A 23,882-nucleotide genomic window follows, 5' to 3' on the forward strand; every position below is an offset into this window, starting at 1 on the left:
GAGAAGCACAGGCAGCTTTTACAGCCTCCCCCAGCCCTGCAGGCTGCTCTGGACTGCAGCCGTTCGTTACAGTGGTGAGGTGACACTGCAGCCTTCCCCAGCCAGATGCCAAACTGGAATTACTTTGACTGAAACCACTCATTTTTCACATCAATAAATACGCTGTAACTCCCACCCTCCCACGACCTTGGGCTTCTGAACAGGGTTCTTCCCAGGCCTGTGCCCTGTTCCTGTCCCGCTTTGCAGCCAAGACTCCACCTTTTTTTTTCTGGAAAAGCTGCTTGTTGTACGGACAACGCTGCTATCCACCACCACCCAGCCCTGCTTTCTGCCAGCCCCGCTCCCTTTGCTAAGGGCCCTCCTCCTGCAGTGTCCCCACACCCCCTCGTTTTTGAGTATTTCTTGCTTTTCTGGGGCTCTGCTGCGGAGCTGCACTTGGGGGAGGGCTGGCAGCAGAGAGGCAAGGCAGGGCTGCCAGTGCTGGCGGCACAACTGCTCCTGCCCCGGTGGGAGGCCAGTGAGGAGCCCGAGGGGAGGAGACCTCAGCTTGATGCCAGCGGAGAAACGGGATCGTAATAATCAACCGGCAGAAATTAAGAATTAAATCTAGACCTGGCCCTGTCAAAAAAAACAAAGCCAAAGCCCGGCACTCTCCCAAGATCCAGTTTATTTACAAACCCACCGAATAAAGGAAAGTAAGAATCTAGTGTCATTTCATGAGTAGTTTGTGCTCACAGACAAGCGCTTTCAGTAGAAAGTCACAGACTCCATATCCAGAGCCACCACCACAAAGCAGCAATTCTCCACTCCTGACCTGCATCCCTGCCACCGCCGCAGGGTGAGGAGGACGAGTTAGTCTCCCTGAGCCAGCTCCAACCTGAACCCCGTCCTGAGCTACAACAGTGCCAAAATATACACGTTCCTGGAGTTAATTTACAGCTTTTTGGTTAACAGTAAAAATCATCTAGAGACTAAAATGACAGCATGAAACACTCTTGTTTAGGGGAGAAGGGGTTTTTGTCTGCTCCCAGAGGAGACAAGGCCCATCCCCTAGGGTCGGGCACCTCTTGTCAACACCCCACACACCAGTGCCAGGGAGGTGGGATAAGGCCGATGCCAGTTCCCTCTTCTCAGTCCCTGCTCCAGGTCAGAGGAACTTTCCCAAGTGCTTCAGGTTTTGCCATCCCTCTCCCAGGCAGAGGCGAGCCCTTGGCTGGCCCGGGGCGGGGAGATGTGCTATCCCTACAAGCCTCTCACCAGCCCGATTCCACTCGCACCCGTGGTGCCACCCGCCAATGGCACCAGCTTTCACGGATCAAAGCCACCCCGCACGGGCTGCCTCTTCCCCACAGCGACGGCAGCAGACACGCTCACGCACCCACACATCCGCTGGCCCATGGGGCTGCGCGTGAGGGGCTGCGGGCCAGGCAGCTCCCCCAGGCACGGGGAGGGGGGAGACAGGGTAGAGGCAGGCAGGAGGTGGGGGTGGCAGAGCTGGGGAAGGCTGGGAGGGGGCAACTTGTTTTTGTGGCCAGAACACGCTTGTCCCTTTTGCAGCATCACCCTCCACCATCACCTCCCTCGCAGGTCTGCAGCTCGGCCTCTTGGCGCTGCCGCCGTCTGTCCCGGGTGGCCTGGCAGCCCCCCCGAGGGGGATTTTGTCACAGATACGAGTGGGGGAGGGGGGGGAGGGCAGGGGGTGAGACATGATGGGGGTGGGGGAGAGGAGTGTGCGCCACTGAGAAGGTTCCCCAAGGATGGGGCGGGGTGGGGGTCACCCATCTATGTCCCAGCTGAAGAGATGGTGCTTCACCAGCATGTCCTGCACCCCTTCCTTCAGCGGCTTCTTCTCCTTCTCCTGCAGGACGACACAGAGAGCCGGGTCAGTGCACCGCACCCAGAAAAAGGGAGGTCGCGTCTGCGGGCAGAGCCCCAAAGCGCACCGAGGTCTCCGGCGCCTGGACAGAGCAGCCCTCTGCGCTCCCCACCTCCGCGCAGCTGAAACAGGGAGAGGCCCTGCGGTTTGGAGAGCACCGGGGAAGGGACGGGCCGCCATTTCCCTCTGCCCCAGCTGGGCAGGGGCAGGCAGCAGCCCCTGCCAGCACTGGCACGCAGCTCCCGGGCACGGCCTGCCCTGGCAGGGAAAGCAGCCCCATCCACAGCCTCCGGTGCCGGCTCAAGAGGAGGCAGAGGATGGGCTGGAGCACAAAGATGGGAGAGGGAAGCCCCCGGCTGAGGGAGAGAATGAGAGATGCCACCTACTCACCTCCCTCTTTATTGGCAGCTCCCAGTCCTGAGAGAGGCTGAAGGCAAATTTGCAGAGGACTCTGCAATGGAAGAGAGAGATGGTAGCACACCCCCCCAGACCACAACTCCCAGCCTGTGCCCACAACTGCTGCGCCCCAGGCACACAATTGCACCGGCTCCTCAGCTTGGCCCGGCACGCCACAAAGCTTACAAGGATGAAATTACTTGTTTGTTGCTGTTGAAAGGGCAGCACCAGCCACTCATCCCCTCTTTCCCCCTCCTCTTTGGGCTTCACACCCTGCCAGGCTCAGGCTGGAAAGAGAAGCCTGAAGATGTGACTCAAGTGCAACCCCTACAGAGCCTGACACAGCAGCGCAGGGAGGCACGGGCAGACGGCAGACACACATGGCTGAGGACTGCAAGCAGCGGCAATGGGGGGAGTTGCAGGTTCCTCTCTAGAAAGCAGACCCCTGCCAGTAGCACCTCAGAGTTTCTGCATTCCCCCCTCTCTCTCCCTGGAGTAAGAGAAGTGTCCTGACCCCCATGGACAACTGCCGCATGGGGATGGCACTTGGAGCTCCCTCATCAGACCCGGCTCTAAGCAGGGGGTGCAGGCACAGCCTCAACCCTGTCCCTAGGACAGAGACACACAGCTCAGACCTCCTGGCAACAAGCTCGTCAATCTTTCAGGCTCAGGGGAAACTCCTGTGTGGGTATCTCCTCCGATTCCTGCTGCAGTGAGGTTGCTGAGCCCTCCACAGGAAGCTGGCTAGGAGAAATACGGCATAAGCCTCCACTCCTGCTCCACATAAACCTGGCCCCAGCCATGAACCAGTCGCGCTTGGTCCTTTGGCTGTGCTGAACTAGCGCTGCCCCACAGGACACAGGCAGCAGAGAGGTGGAATGGACTCCCTTCCTCCCCTTCCGCAGCAGCACAAGGAGAACAGGGCACCCCGAGGTGTGTACATACAGGCCTGCTCCTGGCTACGGATGCTCCCAGACTCCGCACTGGGGCCAGAGGCAACCGGGTGGCATGGAGAAAAACCAGTTCCCGCAGAACAGCAGCAGCAACAGGGCTGGAGTGGTAGTGGTGGTGGTGGCGGGAGGTTTGCTCTACAGCTCCCTGGGACTGGATGTGGCTTTGCGGAGTGCAGGAGGGCCAGGAGCATGCAGCGTGGATGTGTGCTCTGGGGTCCAAGCGATGTGCTTTGTGCGAGCTCAGGCACTAAAGCCACGTTCAGCCTCTGACATCGCTCCCTCACTTAACCAGGAGTCAGCCAGCGACTGACTCCTTCCCAGCCAGGGACAGTCAGGCTGTCTCTCTAGCACATTCCCTGTTCCCTGCTTGGCCTCATGGTGGCTGGCAGAGGACCTGGAGAACATGGGGGTGGAAAAGGCAGCCTCTCCATCAGAGTAGGTGCAGGGCACAGCAGGAGGTTGCTGGCAGGCAGAGGCTGCCTGCTTGTCACGACAGCTCGCCAGGAGCCAAGCTCTGCTCTTGGATCAGGCAGGCACAGTGCATCACATTAAGCAGTCTAGACAGTTGCTGCTGCCTCAGCACACAGAAGTCTCTGCAGTGGGGATATCTGGGCAGCCCACACTGCTCCTCACTGGAGAGGGCCCAAGGCCAGCCATAGGGAGGGCCACCTCCTGCAGAGGAGGAGGAAATCCATTCCAGACCCTTGCAAGGCCCATGGGGACACTCACCTAAGCTCACATTTGATCTGTACCCAGCCGGGACTGCGCAGGAATGACCAGGGGTGGAACCACTTCTCCACGGTCTGCAGGCTTGAGCACAGCACCTCCAGCCACAAATGCAGCACCTGCTCGCTGCAGCGATGGGGTAGAGGCATGTTATTTGGCTGAAGCCAGGGAAAGAAGCCCTGTCCCTTTGGGATAGTCTATTTTCGGCCCAAGCCTTGACCCCAACCCCCAGTCTTGTCCCCCGTAGGAACAGGATAACTCAGTAAACTTGTGTGACCCACTCCACGCAATAAGAGCTACTTCTTCCAGCTGGGAACCAGGCCAGCACGATGAACAAGAAAGGAGCAGGTCGCACTCAGTGGCTGCAGTGCGAGGGCAAAAAGACCCTGTGGCCTAAGGCAGACTGAAACAACTGCTGTCCTTGAGCCCACTCTGCTCCCTCCCAAGCTCCTTGCACCCGTAATGCCAGGGGTATCAGGACCAGATGACTCACTTGAGTCCAACGCAGATGAGGGAACGAAGCTTCACGTCCATCTGCGCATGTGCAGCGTTGTGTGTCATGTTCACAGCCTGAACCGCCTGCAGGGAGGGAAGATGGGGTTACCGCCTTCTCAGCTTAGCCTTAGGCACAGCTGGGCAGCCGTTTCGGCAACACAGCCAAATGCTGCCCTCCCCGGAGCGGAGCTCCCCACCCTCACCCAGTGCCACCTGCTAGCGTCAGGGGGGCCAAGCCTCCTGATGGCTCCACTTTCTGCCTTTCCCCAGGCACCTGGTGTCTGTACTCCTTCCCATCAGGGAAGGTCTGGGAGACTCCCGAGCATCTCCCTAGAGATGAGCCTCACCCTCCAGCAGCCTCCATGGGAAACTTCCCCACATTAGGAGCTGGGCTCTGGCTGGGCTGGGGGCAGCACTCACCCGGTAAAGCAGCTCCTCCGGAGTGAGGACTTTGCCATCTTCATCAAGCCTGCAAAGATCACAGCAGAGACATAGCTAGCTCTGAGGCCACCATGGGCACATGCAGGCCTCTCCCCCTCCATACCCCAACAGCTCTCTCGCTACTGCTGAGCCCACAGGTGATCCTGCAGCCATGAGAGAGGAAGACACAGACCCAGAAGCAAACACAGGAGCCTGGGGAAGGGGACAAGAGCCACTGCCAGCCCCAAGTCAGCACAGGCACAGCAGCATGCTGACAGCACACCCACAGGAGGATGGGGCAGACTGTGTCCCTTCCCAAGGTGGAGAGCAGCAGCAGCAGTTTGATGAGCATGCAGGAGCAGGGCAGAGACCCAGCCGCTTGGTGTGACTAAAGCGGCCTTACCTGTAAGTCTTGCAGAGCACAAGGCGAGAATACACAGAGTCAAAGTCCCGTTCCACCTCCCGGCTTGCAGCCTAGTAGGGCAGAGGGACAGTCAGCATACTCTGCCCTACAGCCCCCTCACCCCAGCCCTCCGGTAACGCTGCCCCATGAAGGGAACCGAGACATCTCACCTCTTCAATGAACAGCCAGGGATGGCAGGGCCCCCCCAGCAGAGATGGCTTCTTCAGTCCATGTTCAAATATGGACTTCAAGGCTGGACAGAGTGTCCCTCGCACCAAGTCCGTCACCCCTTCTGTGACTGAGTCATCTCCAGCAATAGAGTACTGAGGAACATGAAGAGCCAGCTCTCAGCATACTGCCGAGGTGGCAGAGCATGGAGGTGTTCCACTCACCTACAGCTTCTCTGCACAGACCTCTTCTACTCCCAGGTGCCCACCAGTCCCCCCTCCCTAAACCCCTTACACTCTTGCTGGCTCTTGCATAAGGCACCACGTTCAGTGCTACTCTCCAGGGATTTGGTGGGACACCAGGACCTTTGTGCCTAGGTGGTGCCCAGCAGACCACACGGGTGACCCCAGCACCATCCTGGCTGAGCTCGGCATGTAGGAACTGTTGCAGTTTGGTGCGATGCTGACTGAGCTAAGTTAAGGAGAGGGATTTGCACTGAGGGTCTCTGGGACTTTGTAAGCTGCTAAAAGTCAAAACAAAGGGGGATAGATAGGAATTCCCAAGTCAGCTGGTACACCACTTCAAGGTATCACCCTGACACACTGTTAGCATGAAGGATGTTCCAAAATTAGGATGAGTGGGATCCTCTCTACTCCCACAGTTGGGAGGAGAACTGCTCAGCAGTACAGGTTGCGTTTACACTCAGAGAGGTGATCTGCATCTAAGGCACCAGCCCTGAGAAGAGGGTGAGGAAGCAAGCAAGATGTCAATAGTGACATCTCTCTAGGGGCTTCTCTTGAGGGGTCTCAGATCAGCCTTTGAGCCCTTCCTTACTCTCCAAATGCTGAGGTGGAGAGGAAAAACAGGGCCTTCTCCACTTCCTCTGCAAACTGCCTAGGCCAACAGCTGCTGATGTTTGTCTCCTACCCGCTACCCCAGCCTTGGGGCCATATCGAGGTATCTGCTCGAGATAGATGGCATCTCGCCACTGCTAGTTGCGAGAGGAACTGAGAGAGTGCTCCCTCGGGCACAGCTGCTCGGGGAGAATTCACTGTGGTGACCGCAAAGCATGAGCGAGATCCACAGGCACAGCCTCAAAGGAGGAAGAGCAGGGCAGGGAGCCGGCAGAAACACTGCCCACAGGATCCTGCCGCGTACCTGCTTGCTGCTTTCTCAGCTTTCCCAAGGTTCGTCTCTAGGGTCCTTGCGAACCCAGGCATCTCACTCAGCTACCCCCTGCAGCCCTCTGGGACCCTCATTCTCCACTCGGTCAGCATGAGGAAGCAGAGCAAACAGGCTTAGGAAGATAAGCTGCCTGATCACATCACTAAGCGCTCAATAGCCAGAGAGAGCAAACAGACTCAGAGGGGGAAATATATGGCTCTCTTCAACTATGTTTTTTCAGTTATGACACAACTCTTTTTTTTATCTTGTTTTTTGTTGTTGTTGTTGTGGGTTTTTTTTAATTACCTCTTTACTCCGCTCATCCAAGATCTCCACAAATTTTGCAGGAAACCAACCTACAAAGAGTGGACAAAGAGGTGAGCCTGATGTAGACACTGAGAAACAACACAGACAAGACCACAGCCCAGTGGAAGCTGAGAATAAATCAGCATTCATAGGGTCCAACCCCAAAGAAGGAAGTGAGCAGCCTCAAAATCACAAGAATTAGGGCAACTGCAAGAGGAAGCCAATTACAGAACACTGCCCAGAAGCAGCAGAGATGACATGCACCCAACCACCCTGTGCCAGGAGGATGGAGCCTGAACTTGCTGTTTGCAAGAAGTAACCAGGTAGCTGCATCACTGCTCTCATACCCTGCTTTAACATTTCCCTGGCAGATGCTGTGGGAAACCGGCAGAGCCTTTGCTGCAAATGTGGGAGAGCAGTTGCTGTGGATGAATGGATGCTCCGCATCTGGCCCCACTCTCCCCAGTACAACCCATCCTGCTCTCACCTCTCAGTCCATTCAGCTCTCCCACCCAACAGTGCTCATCCTTCTGGGAAATGATCTGAAAAACAGGGATTGGAAAACACTGGTTGAAAAGAGTGCAGCACCAGGAGGGCTACAGCTGCCCAGCTGTGTGTACACAATGAGGAACTGCTTTCTCCTCAACTGTTTGCCAACATTCTCTTCTCACATGGCCCAGGGCCTTCAAGGGCAAAAAGCTACTGCAAACACAATGTTACCCCTGTTTTCCCCCAACTTCAGATGGGATCCCCACAGCTAAAACATGGGACCCAGGTTGGACCAAATCAACCTTTTGCTCAGCTGTATGGCAGCCAGGAAAGGGACTTGGTGGTTGCACTGAGAATGACCCACAAGACAACACTCACAGGAACACACTGTCTCATCCCCAGGCAGCCCCGAGAAACACCAACTGCTTCCCTTAGACTCCTAACTGGGCTCTGAGCTGATCTCCCTTCTTTCCCTGGAGAAGAGGCAGTGCAGCGTCCCAAACAAGTTGGGCGTGCCCTGTGTGTGGGTTGCCCGGGTCCCTGTCTCATGGGCTGACGCACCGTAATGATGTCATTCTTGCGGAAGCCCAGCTCATCGTCATCATGGCGCTCAAAGTCCAGTAGTGCCTTTGCTCGTCGTCGTCGGTTGCGGGAACAGGCCACATAGTTCTCGTGGTCCCGCTGGTGGCTCTCCATGCTGTAGTCTGGAGTCAGATCCTAGCATGCATGTGGATGAAGAGCAGAGAGCAATGACAAGCAACAGATGACTCCCAGCTGACCTGCCAAAGCTTGCATGCCCCTCTTCCCAACCCTATTCCTGCGCCTCGCAGGCGGACAACCTCCCAGCACAGCCCTCCTCCACCAGGGATGGGCTGAGCAACCCTCATCCTCCACCCATTACACCTAGTGTGTTCTTTCTCAAGTCCACACTCCAGGAGCATTTGAACAGCTCTGTCCTACGGTGGACACTCAACACTCATGCCTGGAGCACACAGCAGTGCAGATCCAGCTGTTCCCACTCACAATGCTGCAGTTCTTGGGATCCACACACTGGAAGTGCCGTGCCACCTGGAGAATAGCCTCACGCAGGTCAGCCACCAGCTCCGTCTGCTTGATGTTCTTGGCCTTCAGTGCCTCAAGATCATCATCCCCTGGGGGAGCCCACACAGCCAGAAGGAAGGTGAGGAAAGGAAAACAAGTATAAGGTATTAATTTTTGTTAACATTAGAAATCATTGATTCTGCAGAAATCAGAAAAGCCTGACATTAGAAGTGCCTACACTAAAGCAGGTACTTACTGCTAATCTATTCAATAATGTAAATAACCAATACCAATTTGACTGCCTCAAATTTTAAGGAGCTGGTATTTCAAACCACATATGGAACTGGAGGATGCCATCTTTGATCTGTCTGGACAACTCAGTATACCAAAATACTGCATACTGCTTTAGAGAAGTGTCTATGCAGTATATAGATGGCTGAATGGTGGGACACAAAACTAGGGAACTTTCAAAAATTCTCTTCAACTGAAATTCTCTTGAAACTGAAACAGCTTTTGGTTGAACTACTTCTGATTTTTGCATACCTCTCAGGCTGAGAGCATCTTCTTCACTGAGTCTTATAAAAGACTTGAAAAAGCAAGACAGCCCACTTTCCTCTGTCAGTCTAGAATTCAGAGCCATGACACAAAAGCTGCCTTCTACTTAAGACCTTGACCTCCCTAAGAGCCAGATTTCAAAGGTTTTGGGTGTGTAGAAATGGTCATAAGTAGAAAGTAAAAGTTACCAAAGCATCTTTCAACTGTCACCAATTCCCCCAGGAGTTTTGACAGCCTATCTCTATTAATTTATGCAGAAAGATACTAGTGGGATGGATTCTTTAGGCAGTTAATGTATCTGAATGCCTTAAAAATCGGGTACATGACGGTTGGGAACAATGAACCATTTGCTGCTTTTTCTAAAAAAATTCAGTTTGTTTTAAATTCAAAGTGTATTTTCATACATCTGGTTTTGCTCTCTCTGTAATATACTGAAGATGTGGTGGCTTGATTAGCAAAATCAACATTTAAAACAATGTATTTTTCACTCATCTCCAATTTTTATACAAACACAGCTTTTATGCATGACCCAAGTAAATCACTTGCTAGCAAATAGTATTCTGCTTATCTTCTAACAGCATTACAGAAACCAATATGAATAAAGTGTGGCCCGAGCTATACAGCTGCTGCAACAGCTATATACATATGAAGTTTCCGCTTATTGAAGTGATTAACAGTATCTTTTAATCATAAGTGACCCTAATTAAAAAGACCAACACTTTAAGAACATAATAGAAGCACAAAATTAGATTTAAAATTATTTTTATAATTGTTTTCTATTTGCTAAATTAAACAATTAGAGAATCAGACACACATTGCTTAAGAGAAAACTGAACTTTGCTTCTGGACTAGAAAAAATGGTAGGGCATACTTACTCCCAGTCCAAGCAATGAAAATTAACAAAACCTCCTCCTCACTGGCCAGGGGTAGGAAATAGAGCATGTAAGAAGTCTCACTACAGATTCAGAGATACAAAGATTGTAAATAGATAGGTGGTCACGCAGATGGCGGGGATTCCCGGAAAATTCACGTTGCTAAAACAGAACATGACTAAAGAAGAAACTACTCAACCACAGCCACGCTAGCTCCATGGGCTGCCCTCATTTACATAGATCACTGATTCCCTCTGTCATCAATTCAGTCCCTTCTGGCCAAAATACTGTGCTCCTCCCTCTGTACTCAGATCAATCCCACCCAAACACAAGTAGGAGGTATGGGAAGCAAGTTCCACACCCTCCCACCTTAGAATATACACCATACAGAGGAAAGCAACTGGGGTTCCCACCAGATTCACCTCACTGCACCCAACATGCCTGCATGGACATTTCAAAACAGGGAACTGGTGCAGGATCGGCCACACGTGAGGAGGCTCTGTTTTGGGCCTGCCAAGACTGACTAGCTCTCCTGCCTCTCCTTGTTGCAATGCCCATCCAACAGGAAAAAGGCAACACGCGTATCTCATTCTCTGCCAAACTGCCTTTTGCTGTTTCTTCCTTCATTAGAAATCTGGTCCAACTCCTCAAATCTCAGCTAGAGAAAGCCTTGGCCTTGGCCGACTTGATCTAGCAAGAGCCTGGCTTTGAGCAGGTGAGGTTGTGCTACAGACATCTAGAGGTCCTTTCCAAACAGTGCGCCTGTGACTCCTGTCCAAGTCACTACTAAATCTGCATTCGCTCTAAGGAAAAAGAATTAAGTCCTGGATAAGTTCTTACTCCCACCCAGACAAGGGTTATGTACCAGCTCTACACAGTAACTATCACAGGAAGCAGACTTTACAGTTAAGGTTGTTTGACAGTTCCCAGTATAAGGTGAATTTATCACATCCAAGCTTTCCTTCCCCTCACTTGGGCTGAAGTTTTCCATTCTGGTCGTCTGCTGCAGGATGATAACTTCTCTATTTTAACCAATGTTTTAAGAATACTAGGTAAAACTCATGACAGTCACTGCACAGAAATCCCACTAACATGAGAAAACACTATCATCTCAGTTCTACCATTGATACATTTTGAAGCTTCAACTTTAAATTTGTCTTTGTGCGTGGGTATAACTTGCTATCACTTTCATAAAGCTACTCAAACTTGGTCAAGGAGACTGAGACACAAGAAAGATGCATTTGGCAGCTAAGTTCCCTGCCAGTTCAGTTTGTACTGACTGTATGGTAACATTACATACAAGAGGTCTGAGTTTAGGTTGCACAAGCAACTTTCCTGCATTTCTTCACTTCTGCATGCTTGACTTTACACCTTTATTGGTCTTCTACCATAACTTCTATATGTAATGCTGTATGCGCTTATAGCAAGCCTGTGACAATATATCCGCTTCCTGGAGAACACCAGAAAAGCTCTTCTCTGAAAAGACCAGTAAAACCCAGTTTTAGATTTATTCAGGCCATTTCAACCACAACAGGAACACTATTTGAACCCTGTAAATTCAGTATGTTGTCTTCCGCCGGAAAAACAATTTCTGTGGTGAGATGTGGCAATTTGAAGAAAGCTAACGAGTCACAAGGAAGGTGATGACAGTGAGACTTACAATAGAAAGGTTTATTATGGAGTCACAGAAGCAAGTTACTGCCAAACCCGTGCAAAACCCATTCTGGCCCTGTACTTTCTGGACATACACTGGCTTAGCTCATAAGCAAAGAAAATTAAGACTCAAAAGAGTTCACAGCATCAAACTCTCAGAGTAAGGGGGAACAGCAGTGATGTTTGCATTTATAAATTTGGATGAGTGACACACCGGACCATCCTGCCCTGTCACAGATCTTCAGGGATGCTCCTGAACTGAGCAGGGTAAGATCAGGAGAGTACAACATCCAGCTCGTGGACTGCATGTGGTCTGCCAGAAAACGTGTTTGACCTGTTGGTCAGTGCAAGAAGGACATTACAGCTGGGCTGAGCTGCAGCCCGCTGTTAGTCACCATTTAAGGACTAACCATCCAACCTAAAATTCACTTTCTGAGCTTAGACCAAAACAAGCAAGTAGAAAACTGCACTTCTTCCCTCTCATCCTTCAGTTCTGGCTCCCTTCTCTCCTCTTTCTCTATCCCAGTGCTTCCCTGCTTTGCTCACTCCCCTCCCTCGTAGGCTGGTATATTCATCAGCACCACATGAAAGGTACAGGATTGTCCTTACCGAAAAGCAAAGAGGTGATGCCAGATTTCCTACGCTGAGTCCTGCGCCGCACAATCTGAGGGAGAGGGAAGAGAGAGAGCAAAGTGCACACATCAGGACAGATTTCAGAAATAAAGTAAAGCAACCCTCCACACAGGTCAGCTCTGGGCAAAGGGTCCTGACAGCTACCACTGGAAAGGGCAGGCAAGTGAACCAGCAATTTTTAGACAGGAGTTGTTCTAGTTCTAACACAATGAATCAGCTCTACTGCTTGATCTGCTCCATGTGCAACAGGTTATTTATAGCTCAATTATTACGAAAGCATAACTGAAGTTCAAGAGATCAACCATGATTCAAGTGAATAATTTTAGTTCTAATCTACTTGTTGCCAAAACCAGTTCTACACGTAATTATATATAAATTTCTAAATGGATGCCTACTACATTCTAGAATTGCAGGAGTGTCTTGCGATTAGACGAGCATCAAGAATATACCTTCCACGCAGCGTCGACAAACAGTAGCTACTACATCTGCAACTGCAGACTGTAGTCCAAGATTAAACACAGGAGAATTTTTTATTTAGCTTCTCAAAGGCTGACGCTGTTTCCTAACTCTACCTTCCAGAGTTATTTTAGTGTATCAGTTTCTCACTAATGGACTAACTCCAGTTCCTACTCTGCATGCTCCAAGCAAATTCTGCCAGAAGCATATGTTGTTTCTTTTCGTTTCCATTAATAAAATGCATCACTCTCCATCATAACTCTCATTAACGATAATTACAATCAATGTCAATATCCCTTTCACCTGGGATTTATCAACGAGGACAGATCTGGCAGCATTTCATTAGTACAGACCTTCCCTTCACTTCCGAATACCTTCTCTCCACTGGATGACACAGTCATCCTGGAGCCAAAACCCTCTCAGACAAGACGACATCTTGCTCACAAAGAGCAATTGGGAGGGAACACATAAGGGAATGGTAAAAATGGAGCAGCAGAGGCAGATGGGACTCTGTGCACTCACTTTGGATAAATTGTTGACAGTGGTGCTGGAGTTGAGCAGCTGCCCTTGATCAGCAATGAGGTAGGCCAAGTGTTTGCGACGCTGGGTCTCCACCGCCACATCTGTCAGTGAGCCAGCCACGCGCATGGCCTCCCGCAGCAACACATCTGCATCTTCAATCTGACTTGGGATGTCCGAGAGCGTGTTGAAGATTGAGGCAGAGTTCTCGGACTGGATTAGCTCATCCTCCTGCAACGATGCAGTCATTTTGCCACTCAGAACAGTAAGCACGAGAGCTATGCTCTTAGGGCTGCTAGATGCAATTTTACATTTGGTGTACAGCCTGGGCCAGAAACAATGCAGGTACAACTACATAATTCCATAAAAACTTCAGTACAAAGAGCGCAAGCTACTTATGGGAGGGGACCAGCATCTTTTACTACTCTACTGCACTGAGATCTGCCCCCAAAATTCTAGCTGGTGTGTTTTTGAATCACAGCATCCATCACTAAAATGAAGTCAAATCAGCAAGGAAGGACAAAACAGAAGCTATTCTGCACCCACTGCCAGGCCTGGGCACAGCAGGGATCTTGCTGGGAACAAGGGAATGGAAACTCATCAGTCTCACACACTACAGAGTGCCTACCATGTCAAACCATGCTCCACCTTCACCTTACTCCCAGCAGACTCACCCTTGCCCTTCACACAGCAAGCTGAACCACAAAATTATATTTTGCATGAAAAGGAAAAGATCAGGTGGTTAAATGTAAGCCAGCCAAATCAAATGTTGTCAGGACAATGCCTAATCTCTTGGAGCATTCAACAGTGCCATCAAAAGCTACCCAGATGACCACAACCTTGTCCTGGTTTCAGCTGGGATAGTTAACTGTCTTCCTAGTAGCTGGTATGGTGCTATGTTTTGAGTTCAGTATGCGAAGAATGTTGATAACGCACTGATGTTTTCAGTTGTTGCTAAGTAGTGTTTAGTCTAAAGTCAAGGATTTTTCAGCTTCTCATGCCCAGCCAGCGAGAAAGCTGGAGGGGCACAAGAAGTTGGGATGGGACACAGCCAGGGCAGCTGACCCAAAGTGGTCAACAGGGTATTCCATAACATGTGATGTCACATCTAGTATATAAACTGGGGGGAGTGGGGGCGGGGGGATCGCCGCTCAGGGACTAACTGGGCATTGATCCGTGGGTGGTGAGCAACTGCACTGTGCATCATTTGTGTATTCCAATCCTTTTATTATTACTGTTGTCATTTTATTAGTGTTATCATTATCATCATTAGTTTCTTCTTTTCTATTCTCTTAAACCGTTCTTATCTCAACCCATGAGTTTTACTTCTTTTCTCGATTTTCTCCCCCATCCCACTGGGTGGGAAGGAAGTGAGTGAGTGGCTGCATGGTGCTTAGCTGCTGACTGGGGTTAAACCACGACAATGTCTCTGCTCAGAGATGGTGCAGAATCAAGAACTATCTTGGTTTAGGTAAGACGGACTCCCAGGCTGGGATCTAGACTGAATAGAGGGGGGCAGCTGATGGGGTTTAATTATGAGGGAACAAATGAGGCAGGCAGGGGAAACAGCAATCCCTGAATCCCGTGAAGTGCCTTGGAAGTTCTTCACAGCCCTCTGTTCTGAGGAAGGCAGGAAGTCGTCTTCCCGAGCACATTCCCAAACCACATACAGGAAGTGGATACAAAACCTTCTTGCCCCTAAAACTCAAAATTAAACATCAAAGTACTATAAAGTAGGAAGAGGACGTGGGAATTACCTTCATACTGAGCATGCCCAAAGTGAGCTGGAACAGCACCAGGGAGCCCTGGTAGAAGAAGAGGTCCCAAATACGTAGCAGCAGCTTGATGTGGACAACACTAGCGAAAGAGGTGAGGAACCAGTGCAAGGTGATTAAGGAGAGCTCTGTGAACAAAGACACAGAAAAGAAACATGACAAGGGAAGTCAACCAACCAGCGAAGATGGACTCTCCTAAGTGTTCTCCTCCCAGCTCAAAGATGACCATGCACGCACTGCCTCCAGGGCCAGGAGGTTTGCACCTAGCCCTGCTGCTCTCCCTTTGTGAAACAAGAACAATAATTTTCGTCTGCAGGTCACCCTGGCAAGAAAAGCTATGGTTTCTAGGGCACGCTTTTACCTATGTCATGCTCCTGGAGCAGCTTGTCCAGGCGGGGCAAGTACTGCACAATGAGCTGTCGCAGGACACGCTGGTCAGTCTGCACGCCCATCAGGGTGGTGCTGAAGTAGGAGGCAGGAACCAGTTCCTCGATGATAGCGCACATCATCCAGAAGGCATCTTCCTCCTCCAAGAAGAGCAGCAGAGAGGCAGCCACCTAGGATTTTGAAGGAAGAAGAACTGCATGTCCTAAGAGGAGCAGATCTCTTTCGTCACTTCCTCACATGGAGAGACGGACCAGTATCTAGGTGACCAACATCTTCCTTCCTCTGCAGCAGCCCTCCTGCAGTCTCCCACTGAAGTGATTTCTCCTCAGTGTAATGCCTGTCCCTCCCCAACAGATGGACTGAATTCTTCCACATCTTTGGACACGTGGTGCTACTCTGCTCTCCCTTCCCTAGAAAAAATGTTCCAGGTGGAAGGGATTTCCCTTCAGCTCATCTGGAGGCCACAGTGTCTGGTAGCACTGCCTCAAATCACTTGCCCCAGCACAGCCACCACAGACAAAACGATCCCTATCATAAAGACACTCTGAAAGCAGGTTACCATGCCAGTGCCTTGGCAATATCCAATCTCTGGGTAGAGCCAGGCAAGTCCCCGTAGTATCCTGCGTAGCCGCGGCACCCCGATACTGTTCATGTTGGAGAAGCAGGCGTTGCTGGGCATCGTGCGGAGCAAGTCCTTTTCAATCTGCGAGACAGCCATAAGCAAGGACAGGGTCAGCTAGCAGCATCTGAACAATTGCCTTCTGCTGTCTGCACTTCCCCATGGCCTGCTGCCTCAGGGAACTCTGCTTCCCCACACTCATGCGTAAGTCCTTAGGCACCAAAGAAGATGGCCCTGTCCAAGCACCTGGGGTCCCTTTAACAGCCTTCACTGACATGTGGGAAAATGTCAGTGCAGATGGTGACTTGGTGCCTCCCAAGAAATACTTGCCTAGACTCAGCCCCTAGCTTCACCACTGAGAATAGCAGGCATACTGGTTGGGAATTTCATCTGCTTGGATTTCAAGCAAGGCTTCCCAACAAACCTCCCCCAGAAAGAAACCAACAACCTGGCCACATCTGTGACAGGGAACTTGGAGGTGAACAGCCCACAGATCTCCCTTGGGTGGTGTTGTTCCTCCTTCCAACCACTTGAATCTAGCTTCTTAGTGAGAGGTGAACCTGTGCAGAGCTCAGTTTCTTTTGCCATGGCCTTTGCCTCCTCCCACAAAGGCAGAGGTCAGAGGAAAAGGGAAAACACCCTGTAACGGTCTTGCTGGTGTTCAGAGACTTTGTGTTTGAGGCAACAAAGACAGTCCCTGGAAGCAGCTGCCGCTACCTCAACAGAGGTGCATCTGTCAGCCTTTCACCCTTCACTTCCCTCAACGACTATCAGGATGTTTGCTGAGATGTAGCTGCAGCACTGTTTTCTAGCCTGCAGGTAGCACAGGTCCAACCCCTCCCTGCTGTCCTAGGAAGGCAGGCAGCTGCACAGTTGCTATTCCAACAAAACAAAGGAGAAATACGCCCAACAGGATTAAGCTTTAGCAGGATTCAGCCACACATGTCCTCTCAACTGTCCCTGCTGCAGGTGTTAGGCAGACACCCCTTCCTCCTCATGCAGCAAATCTTGCCCTTCTCCCCACTCCCTTGTGCCCAGTCAGCACTAGGCAGCATCTCCTACCTGTTTGGCAGCAATGGTTTCATCGTTAGAGCTGTTTTTCACGATATCCCGATACGACATCTCTGAATTCCTCTTCTTCTGCAAGGCCCCCGACAGACGCATCCACAGCTGAGGGGAAAGGGTGAACAGAGATAGGAAGAGTCACTAAAACAGCCACAGAAAACCATAATCTGGCACCCTCTCAACCAAGAGAAAGGAGTCTCGCTCCACTGTTTCTTAGTCCAGGCAGGAGAGCCTGCCTACAACAGGCAGCACTCTCACCTGTGGCCTCATGCTGTGTGGGATGCCAGCTAGCACCAGGGAGCGCAGCTTGTCCGAATGCGGTAGGGTGACCTCAATTTTGTCCCAGGTGAGGTCGCCCACGTCATGGTTGTGTGTGAATTCCAGATGAGCCTGCCACTTGAGCCTCTGCTGTGGCTCCTCCACCAGTGGGACCCCCAGAAACTTGCTGGAGTTTGGCTCAGCACCATCTGCCTCAGCAAAGGGAGGAGAACGAAATGAAGACAAGTGAGAGAGGGAACAAACATAGGGCAGGGTGGGGAGTAGGAAGGCCATCTGAAGAAAGCACGTTAAAAACATACACGTCTTCCAGTCAGAGCATGGAAAGGCAAAGCTTTGTTTCTAACTGTCTTCTCCATACAGCAAATTTTATGGTCATAAGCAAAAGGCACTGGGGCCTTGAGAACTAAGAAGCTGTCGGCAGGCTTCTAGTCTCTACTTACTCATGATTTAGTGCAGAGTGTGGCTGGAATTAAACAAGATCCTGGCAGCAGTCATCCTGCTGGGTTTTGTGAGGATCTGTAAATCAGGCTGACAAAAGCGTAGCAAGCCTCAGAGGTGGCAAGCAGAAGCTATATGCTCATGCAAGTAATGAGGTGCAAAATGTTAACTTTGGGGATATTTAATCACCAAAAAAGCTTTAGTAAGGACACTTCCAAATTCATAATGAAGGAGCACCTTAACCTGAGGCTGGCTTTCTAAAATAGATACTTTAGCACAAGTACAGGTTTGACGTAAGACACTCTGTCTTTCATCATATCATGCATCCCAACAATGCAATCCAAATCTTTCTGCTGATTTTTATAATGCACAAGTCTATCAAATGTCCTGGCTGAAGAAAATCACTGTGTCCTGTCCTCATCTCCAGGTCATTGTTTCAAAGAGGATCCTCTATGACTCAAGGTGTCTCAGGGCACACATGCAAACAACTTCTGCTCTTGCACTGTATGGCCTGTGCCCTGGAAACATTCTCTCAAAGCACATAGAGCAATTCCTGCATCCCCCACTCCCTTCTCTTCCTCTTTGCAACGGCAGCCAGTTGTTGTAGTTCAATGCCCAGCTGCAATAGCTCTCCACACCTCCTTCTATTTGGTCGTCTGCCTCTATATCTTGCAGAAAAAACTAGGATGTGGGTTTTGCCCCTAGCATTTGCCCTACACTTTGACAAGCTGCTGGGATGGGTAGAACACATACTGCTGGCACTCACCTTGGCTACAAGTTTTTCAACAGACAGAACATGTCCCTGTGCTTGCTATCAGTGCTTACAGTGCTACTGAACACGACAGAGACCCCACTGTGAACTGGGAAAGTTGCCCTTCCCCAGCATGCAGCTGCTGAAGGAAATGTAACTTCCTCTTAACTTTTCTCTCTCTTACCCATGGCACAAGCATAAGGGGATGGAAATTACTCTGCTGCATAGTCTGTGCTCCAGACTCCCATAAGGCCAGCACATCTAATGCACTTGATTACAACGGTAGGATACAGAAAGATGATGACAGTTGGGCAGACGAGACCTAGCACAGAACAGTTGCAAAATCACCCTGCCATACTTAGAAGCATGGGAAGGGCTGGACACAAGACACAATGGAAGGGGGAAGGATGGGACTGACTTTACCTTCCTTATCAACTCGGAAACCAAATTCATCATAGTGGAACTCTGGCTGCTCGATGGATTCTTCTTTCTGGGAGATGTGAGGAAGGAGAACAGACACTTTCACCAGTTTAGCACTGAACAACTGAACAGACACATGTGGATATTGCCCCATCCCACCACTGTCCACACTGTGCCCTCTGAGCAACTAGAATCCTTGCCCTTTTATTTTCAATGCCTCCCACCACAGTTCCCAGGTGGGGAGGTGTTGCATGCCATTCCCATTTTGACTTCTCCATGGAAGTTGTGAAGCCCTGCCTTCACACCTGTACAGATTTTCCCAGCAATCCATTTTCCAGCAGGCTTGAGCACAGCATCATATCAAGATCAGAACTTCCCACTTGGAGGGGCACGCAGCCCTCCTTATGGACTGAGGAATCCACACACACACCAGCTAAAGTGGTCTCTGCTGTCTGCATCTCTAATACACAGCAGTCCTCTGTTACCTCTCCACACACACTGCAAATTCAGCTCCCTGCATTGCTTCATCTCCTGCCTGTTGCTTTCAGATTTTCTCTGCAAGACAGCAGGCCAAACTGGAATTTGCACCTGTCAAGCAAGCCCGAATTATACGGCAAAGGAAATTAAGGTCCACGACCCAAATCTCAACTTGCCTCATCTGTGCCCATGGTTGGCATTGGGATGTAGGCGCTGCAGGTTACAACCAGGCTTTTTTAAGGAATGAAAACCTACAGACACCTCCTCTTTCCTGCAAGCCCACCTGCCCTTCCCGTGGGGTCTCTTGCAAGCATCGCACCCAGGCAGCACCCAAGGAGCATGCTTCTAGCATAGCCCCACAATAAGCTTTAACCTTCACTGGGCTCAGCTGCCTTCAGCAAACACTGCGGGTAAGTTACGAAATTCCATGTCTGCTTCCTTCCTTCCTGCTCTGCCCACCTGGTGACAAGTCTTGAGGCTAGCATTTCCTGCCGTGCACAAGCCATCCAGAGTAGCTTGATGGTGACAGAGACTCCCTCAGGATGTCAACATTTTTACAGTGGAGCAATAGTTGCAAAACAGCAGGGCAATAATTCACACAAGTTTCTTCGTGCTCTGCAAGATCCTCTTGCAAGAGCCAGGATGCAGCCGCAAAACACGTGAAGTTTAAGTAGCAAACAAGCATCCACAACCAAACCACCAGAGGAAGAGTGCGTCTCTCCCTCCTTTTCCCTGTGGCTTTCAGAGACCACCAGAAGTCACCAGGGTCCCTTTACTTCTGTGCAGAGCCAGAGAACACCCCCTCCCTGCCCCACACATACCTGTGTGTATTTTGCCAGGATCTCCTGAGGCCAAATGCTGGGAGTGAGTGCTGAGAAGGGACCTCCGGCAGAGGGAGTGTGATGGCCTAAATAGAAAGAGATCAACATACAGCAGTGACAACCTGGAAGGACTCCCTTGGAAGATGCACACTCCATACAGACTGTTCCAGCAAGAGAAGGACTCTATCAGCAGTTTGTCACTACTGCCACTCTAGACATTGAGACAGCTCCCACTTCACCAAGGAGGCAAGTCATTTCAGATGGTTTTCTCCCTTATCATCAAGCAAAAGAAGCAGAAAGGGCAATCGGAGTTCTCTTTAAGAAAGAGACTTTTAGGGAAGAGAAATAGTTCCACGGCAACATGTGATCTTTCTTCTGCTTGGAAAAGCTGTGTGGTCAGTGCCACACCAGGGGAACCATTAAAAAAAAAATTAGTATGGAGAAGTAAACCCCCTCCTAGAGAGACACTGACTCCAGCACCGGCAGCACTCCAGAGTTCCCTGAAACTTTCTTACCCAGGCACCAAAATGGGAAATCAGAGCCCTCAGCAGGATCCTCCCTTTGCTGCAGAAGGACTGGGACACTTCTGCCCCTCCCTGCAAGATTGTCAGACCATGCATAAAGAGCTGCAGCAATGAAAGTATGCCTATCAGCATGGTCTTTTGTGTTCAAGGTAAGCACCTTCCCAGTCTCAGGTAGTGCTCCCTTGAACAGCTTCCTCTGTAATAATGGCAGATGTCAAGTTTTGCAATTGAAGCAGATAAGCATGTCCCAGCTCTTCCGCTGCAAAAAGGTTTACTTGGCTTCGAAGTACAGTCTCCCTCAGGGTTATATACCCTGAAATAACCAGCTAGACTGGGAAGGAAGGTGTACACAAAAATATGGGGTGGGAGAGTGGGCCACTGTAAGAGTGGACATGCTGGAGGGGACCTAGTTTTAGTAAAGCTTGTATATCAGTAGCTCACAGCTGAACTCCAGTCTTTAGTCTTCTGCCTGCCCTAGAGCTACCATTTTACAACAAAAATCTCTCAGATCATAAGCAAGCCACCTACTTTGGGGCGAGTCTTGGGAGGAGAACAGAACTGAGCAAGTCTTATGAAAAATGGGGAAAGCAGACTACATTTCAACCTCCTTCTGTGTTCAATGGCTGAAGCAGGTTCTGCAGGCTTCAGCACAGGGTAAAAGAAGGAACTGAGTTCACTGTAAGTGAAAAGACAGCTGGGTCACAAAGAGTGGGGTGATCTTTTCTCCCCTAATTTGACCAGACAACACATTAGTGTAAAGAACAGCTCTTGGAACTAGTAGCTTTCTTTTACTACATTACAGCTGAAGAAAGAACAAGCAATCAAACGAGAAGGTACCATGTCCATTTTTGTCTGCTCACCTGACATTGTGCTAGGTAAGGCTGAGTAGCAGAGGCTGTCAGCAGGTGCAGAAATGCTCTTCTCAGAGGTGAGAGGTCACTATCCTGTTATAAAAACAAAACCCAAACAAACAAAAAAATTGGTGAGAATTCAGTTAGCATCTAAGAACATGGTGGGGGACAGACAGACCCCTCGCACAACTTCCCCACAGGAAAATCAAGTCCCTTGGTATTTAAGTTCCCTGCAGGAAAATTAAATTCCAGAAACTGGAATTTCCTCTTGGTTTCATATCTACCCATGAGCTAGAAAGAGCACACTGTCATTTACCAAATTCCTTGTGACGGTAACGTCATTGCTGACTGAAAAAATGTCAAAAATCAAGTCAAATTTCATCACCTTTTCCATCACATATTGTGAGTCCCATATTTAATTATGAATACTAAAAAATCACACCATACATCATCATTCTCTGGACAGACTTCCCATGGAGAAGGGACTGGAATGGTGAAAACGGTATAAGGTGGTATCATTAGATGCAATAAGCCTGAAAGAGATTTTAGGGGTAGAATCAGAAGAGCAAAGTGTATTAGGCTGTGGAATACAGCTCCCTGAAGGGAGCTGGGAAAGCTTCTGACAAGGGTCTTCTGTGATGAACTGGACTAGGATATGATCAATATGCAATCGAGTACCTCTGCAATGAGCCAGGCTCCTCTAAACTAAATCTGGTGATCGAGCTCAGATGATGAAACAGCCCACACAGCTCCCCTCCTCACGTTCCCGATATCAGCTCAGAGCAGATTTTTATAGGGGTTTTCCGGGACAACAATGGAATAGTTCAGTAATCAGAGATACTTCGGACTTTAAGATCAACCTTATAACTGTGTGTGTGAGACAGCAAGAGCCACCTCCACCAAGCAGATAAAGCTAGTGCTGGGATATATCAGTCACTCGCACTTACTTGGGAAAGAACCTGGGAGAAACTAACATTTGCACATTTGGGATGGGTTTTCCAGCTTCCCCTTTTCAGTAAAGCTACTTATGACTGCAAACCACTAAAAGAAGGAACCCCAGGGATTCAACGAGCAGGCCCTGTCCAAGTTGTTCATAGTGCTCAATGGTACAAGGTTATATCCTCTTTGCATCTCAGTAAGCTTTCCACTGAGCACTTACAGCCTGGAATTGGCTTGCTACAGCACTCCAAGATAAACAGCTGTAAAACACTGCAAAAGCATAAAAAGCATCTGGGTCTGAGAACACAAATGATAAGGCTTCGTCCTTCCAGATTTAAACAGCTCTCTGCATGAGAAAGGCCAACATGGATGAACAGGCACTCTGATCTTCTGACACCAACTCTCAGGGCAAAAACAAAACAAAACAAAAAACAAACAAGAAAAAGTTGAGCTTTTGTTTCTGAGAAGTAATGTTGTCCACACAATGGCTAGTCGCTTACCCTCGAGTTCTGTAAACACTCTTCCACCCTTCCCATCACTCTTGCCCCACTTGTTCTCTTAGCACCAACTTTTCCCTCAGTAGCTGAAGATATAAGAAGAATTGCAAAATGAGCACCTGAGCACTCATTTTAGATGGGAACATGCACAGCATGCACACCAAGCAGGTAAATCTGCTGACAATACTTATTCCCCTTTCAACATCACTGTGAATGTGTTTTGATGCTTTTTTTTCAGGCTTATCATTGCCCTGGTACCACAACTGCTCTGTTCCTGAGCCTGCCATATGTCCTTCTCCCCTGCCCTCTTTCAGCCCAGTTAAGCCTGTTTCCAGTAACTTTTATTAGGAATGCAGTCACTGTTTCAGCCACGTGGTACTTCTGCCATGCTTCTCGTTACCTGTGCTCTGAATCCCTGCTCAGTGCCTCAAGCACGTGAGTGTCGTTATTAATCTTCATCGCTTGCACAATCACGGCTGAACCAACCTGCTACGGAGGGGGCCAGTGTGTTAGGCACGTAGATGAGAAAAGACCCCAAAACAAGAGAGTTAACCATGGTGCTTGGGAAGCAGGGCAGGGGAGTGCTGAGGCCGAAGGTCCCTCATCGTCCCAGCAGAGGTATACCAGAGGGGAACACCTTCCCTTGCCCACGTCATCACACGCTGGCCTCTGCTGCCTGCCCTCCTGTCCCTGCCATGAGAGCACTGAACTCGGTGGGCAGGTTTTTCCTGCCCCTGGTTCCTATAGAAACCTTCCTGCAAGCACCCATCTGGGACAGGAGAGGCTCACCCTGCTGCTGGCTCTGGGCTGTGCGGAAGGGCAGGGTGGGGAGAGAAGGTTCCTGCTGTGGCACAAGGTCCTGATGCACTGGGTACTGCCCAGGGAGCCAAGTGTCTCCAAGAGAAGGTGCTGAG

At 50.1% G+C, this 23,882-nt stretch overlaps 1 protein-coding gene across 3 annotated transcripts in view; it reads right to left on the reverse strand.

The window, feature by feature from the left end:
- Positions 1-1,731: 1,731 nt before the first annotated feature.
- SGSM3 (small G protein signaling modulator 3) overlaps positions 1,732-23,882 on the reverse strand; it is a 30,198-nt gene continuing 8,047 nt past the window's right edge. For 2 of the 3 annotated variants that reach the window (XM_010564364.1, XM_010564442.1), the window contains 21 exons: positions 21,542-21,625; positions 20,158-20,243; positions 18,863-18,929; positions 17,230-17,438; positions 16,969-17,076; positions 15,847-15,990; positions 15,262-15,457; positions 14,883-15,028; positions 13,129-13,356; positions 12,127-12,181; positions 8,420-8,547; positions 7,958-8,113; positions 7,395-7,449; positions 6,908-6,957; positions 5,440-5,592; positions 5,270-5,340; positions 4,867-4,915; positions 4,445-4,530; positions 3,955-4,077; positions 2,267-2,327; positions 1,732-1,858 (listed from right to left, as the gene is read on the reverse strand). In XM_010564364.1, the coding sequence (XP_010562666.1) occupies positions 1,775-1,858; positions 2,267-2,327; positions 3,955-4,077; positions 4,445-4,530; positions 4,867-4,915; positions 5,270-5,340; positions 5,440-5,592; positions 6,908-6,957; positions 7,395-7,449; positions 7,958-8,113; positions 8,420-8,547; positions 12,127-12,181; positions 13,129-13,356; positions 14,883-15,028; positions 15,262-15,457; positions 15,847-15,990; positions 16,969-17,076; positions 17,230-17,438; positions 18,863-18,929; positions 20,158-20,243; positions 21,542-21,548 (2,262 nt within the window). In that variant the 5' untranslated portion in view covers positions 21,549-21,625 and the 3' untranslated portion in view covers positions 1,732-1,774. The remainder of the gene's footprint in view (positions 1,859-2,266; positions 2,328-3,954; positions 4,078-4,444; positions 4,531-4,866; positions 4,916-5,269; positions 5,341-5,439; positions 5,593-6,907; positions 6,958-7,394; positions 7,450-7,957; positions 8,114-8,419; positions 8,548-12,126; positions 12,182-13,128; positions 13,357-14,882; positions 15,029-15,261; positions 15,458-15,846; positions 15,991-16,968; positions 17,077-17,229; positions 17,439-18,862; positions 18,930-20,157; positions 20,244-21,541; positions 21,626-23,882) is intronic. The other variant, XM_010564530.1, reaches the window with a different exon arrangement.

Source organism: Haliaeetus leucocephalus, unplaced genomic scaffold (assembly GCF_000737465.1).
Source record: "Haliaeetus leucocephalus isolate CR32 unplaced genomic scaffold, Haliaeetus_leucocephalus-4.0 Scaffold0, whole genome shotgun sequence".
In the NCBI taxonomy this organism is placed as follows: domain Eukaryota; kingdom Metazoa; phylum Chordata; class Aves; order Accipitriformes; family Accipitridae; genus Haliaeetus; species Haliaeetus leucocephalus.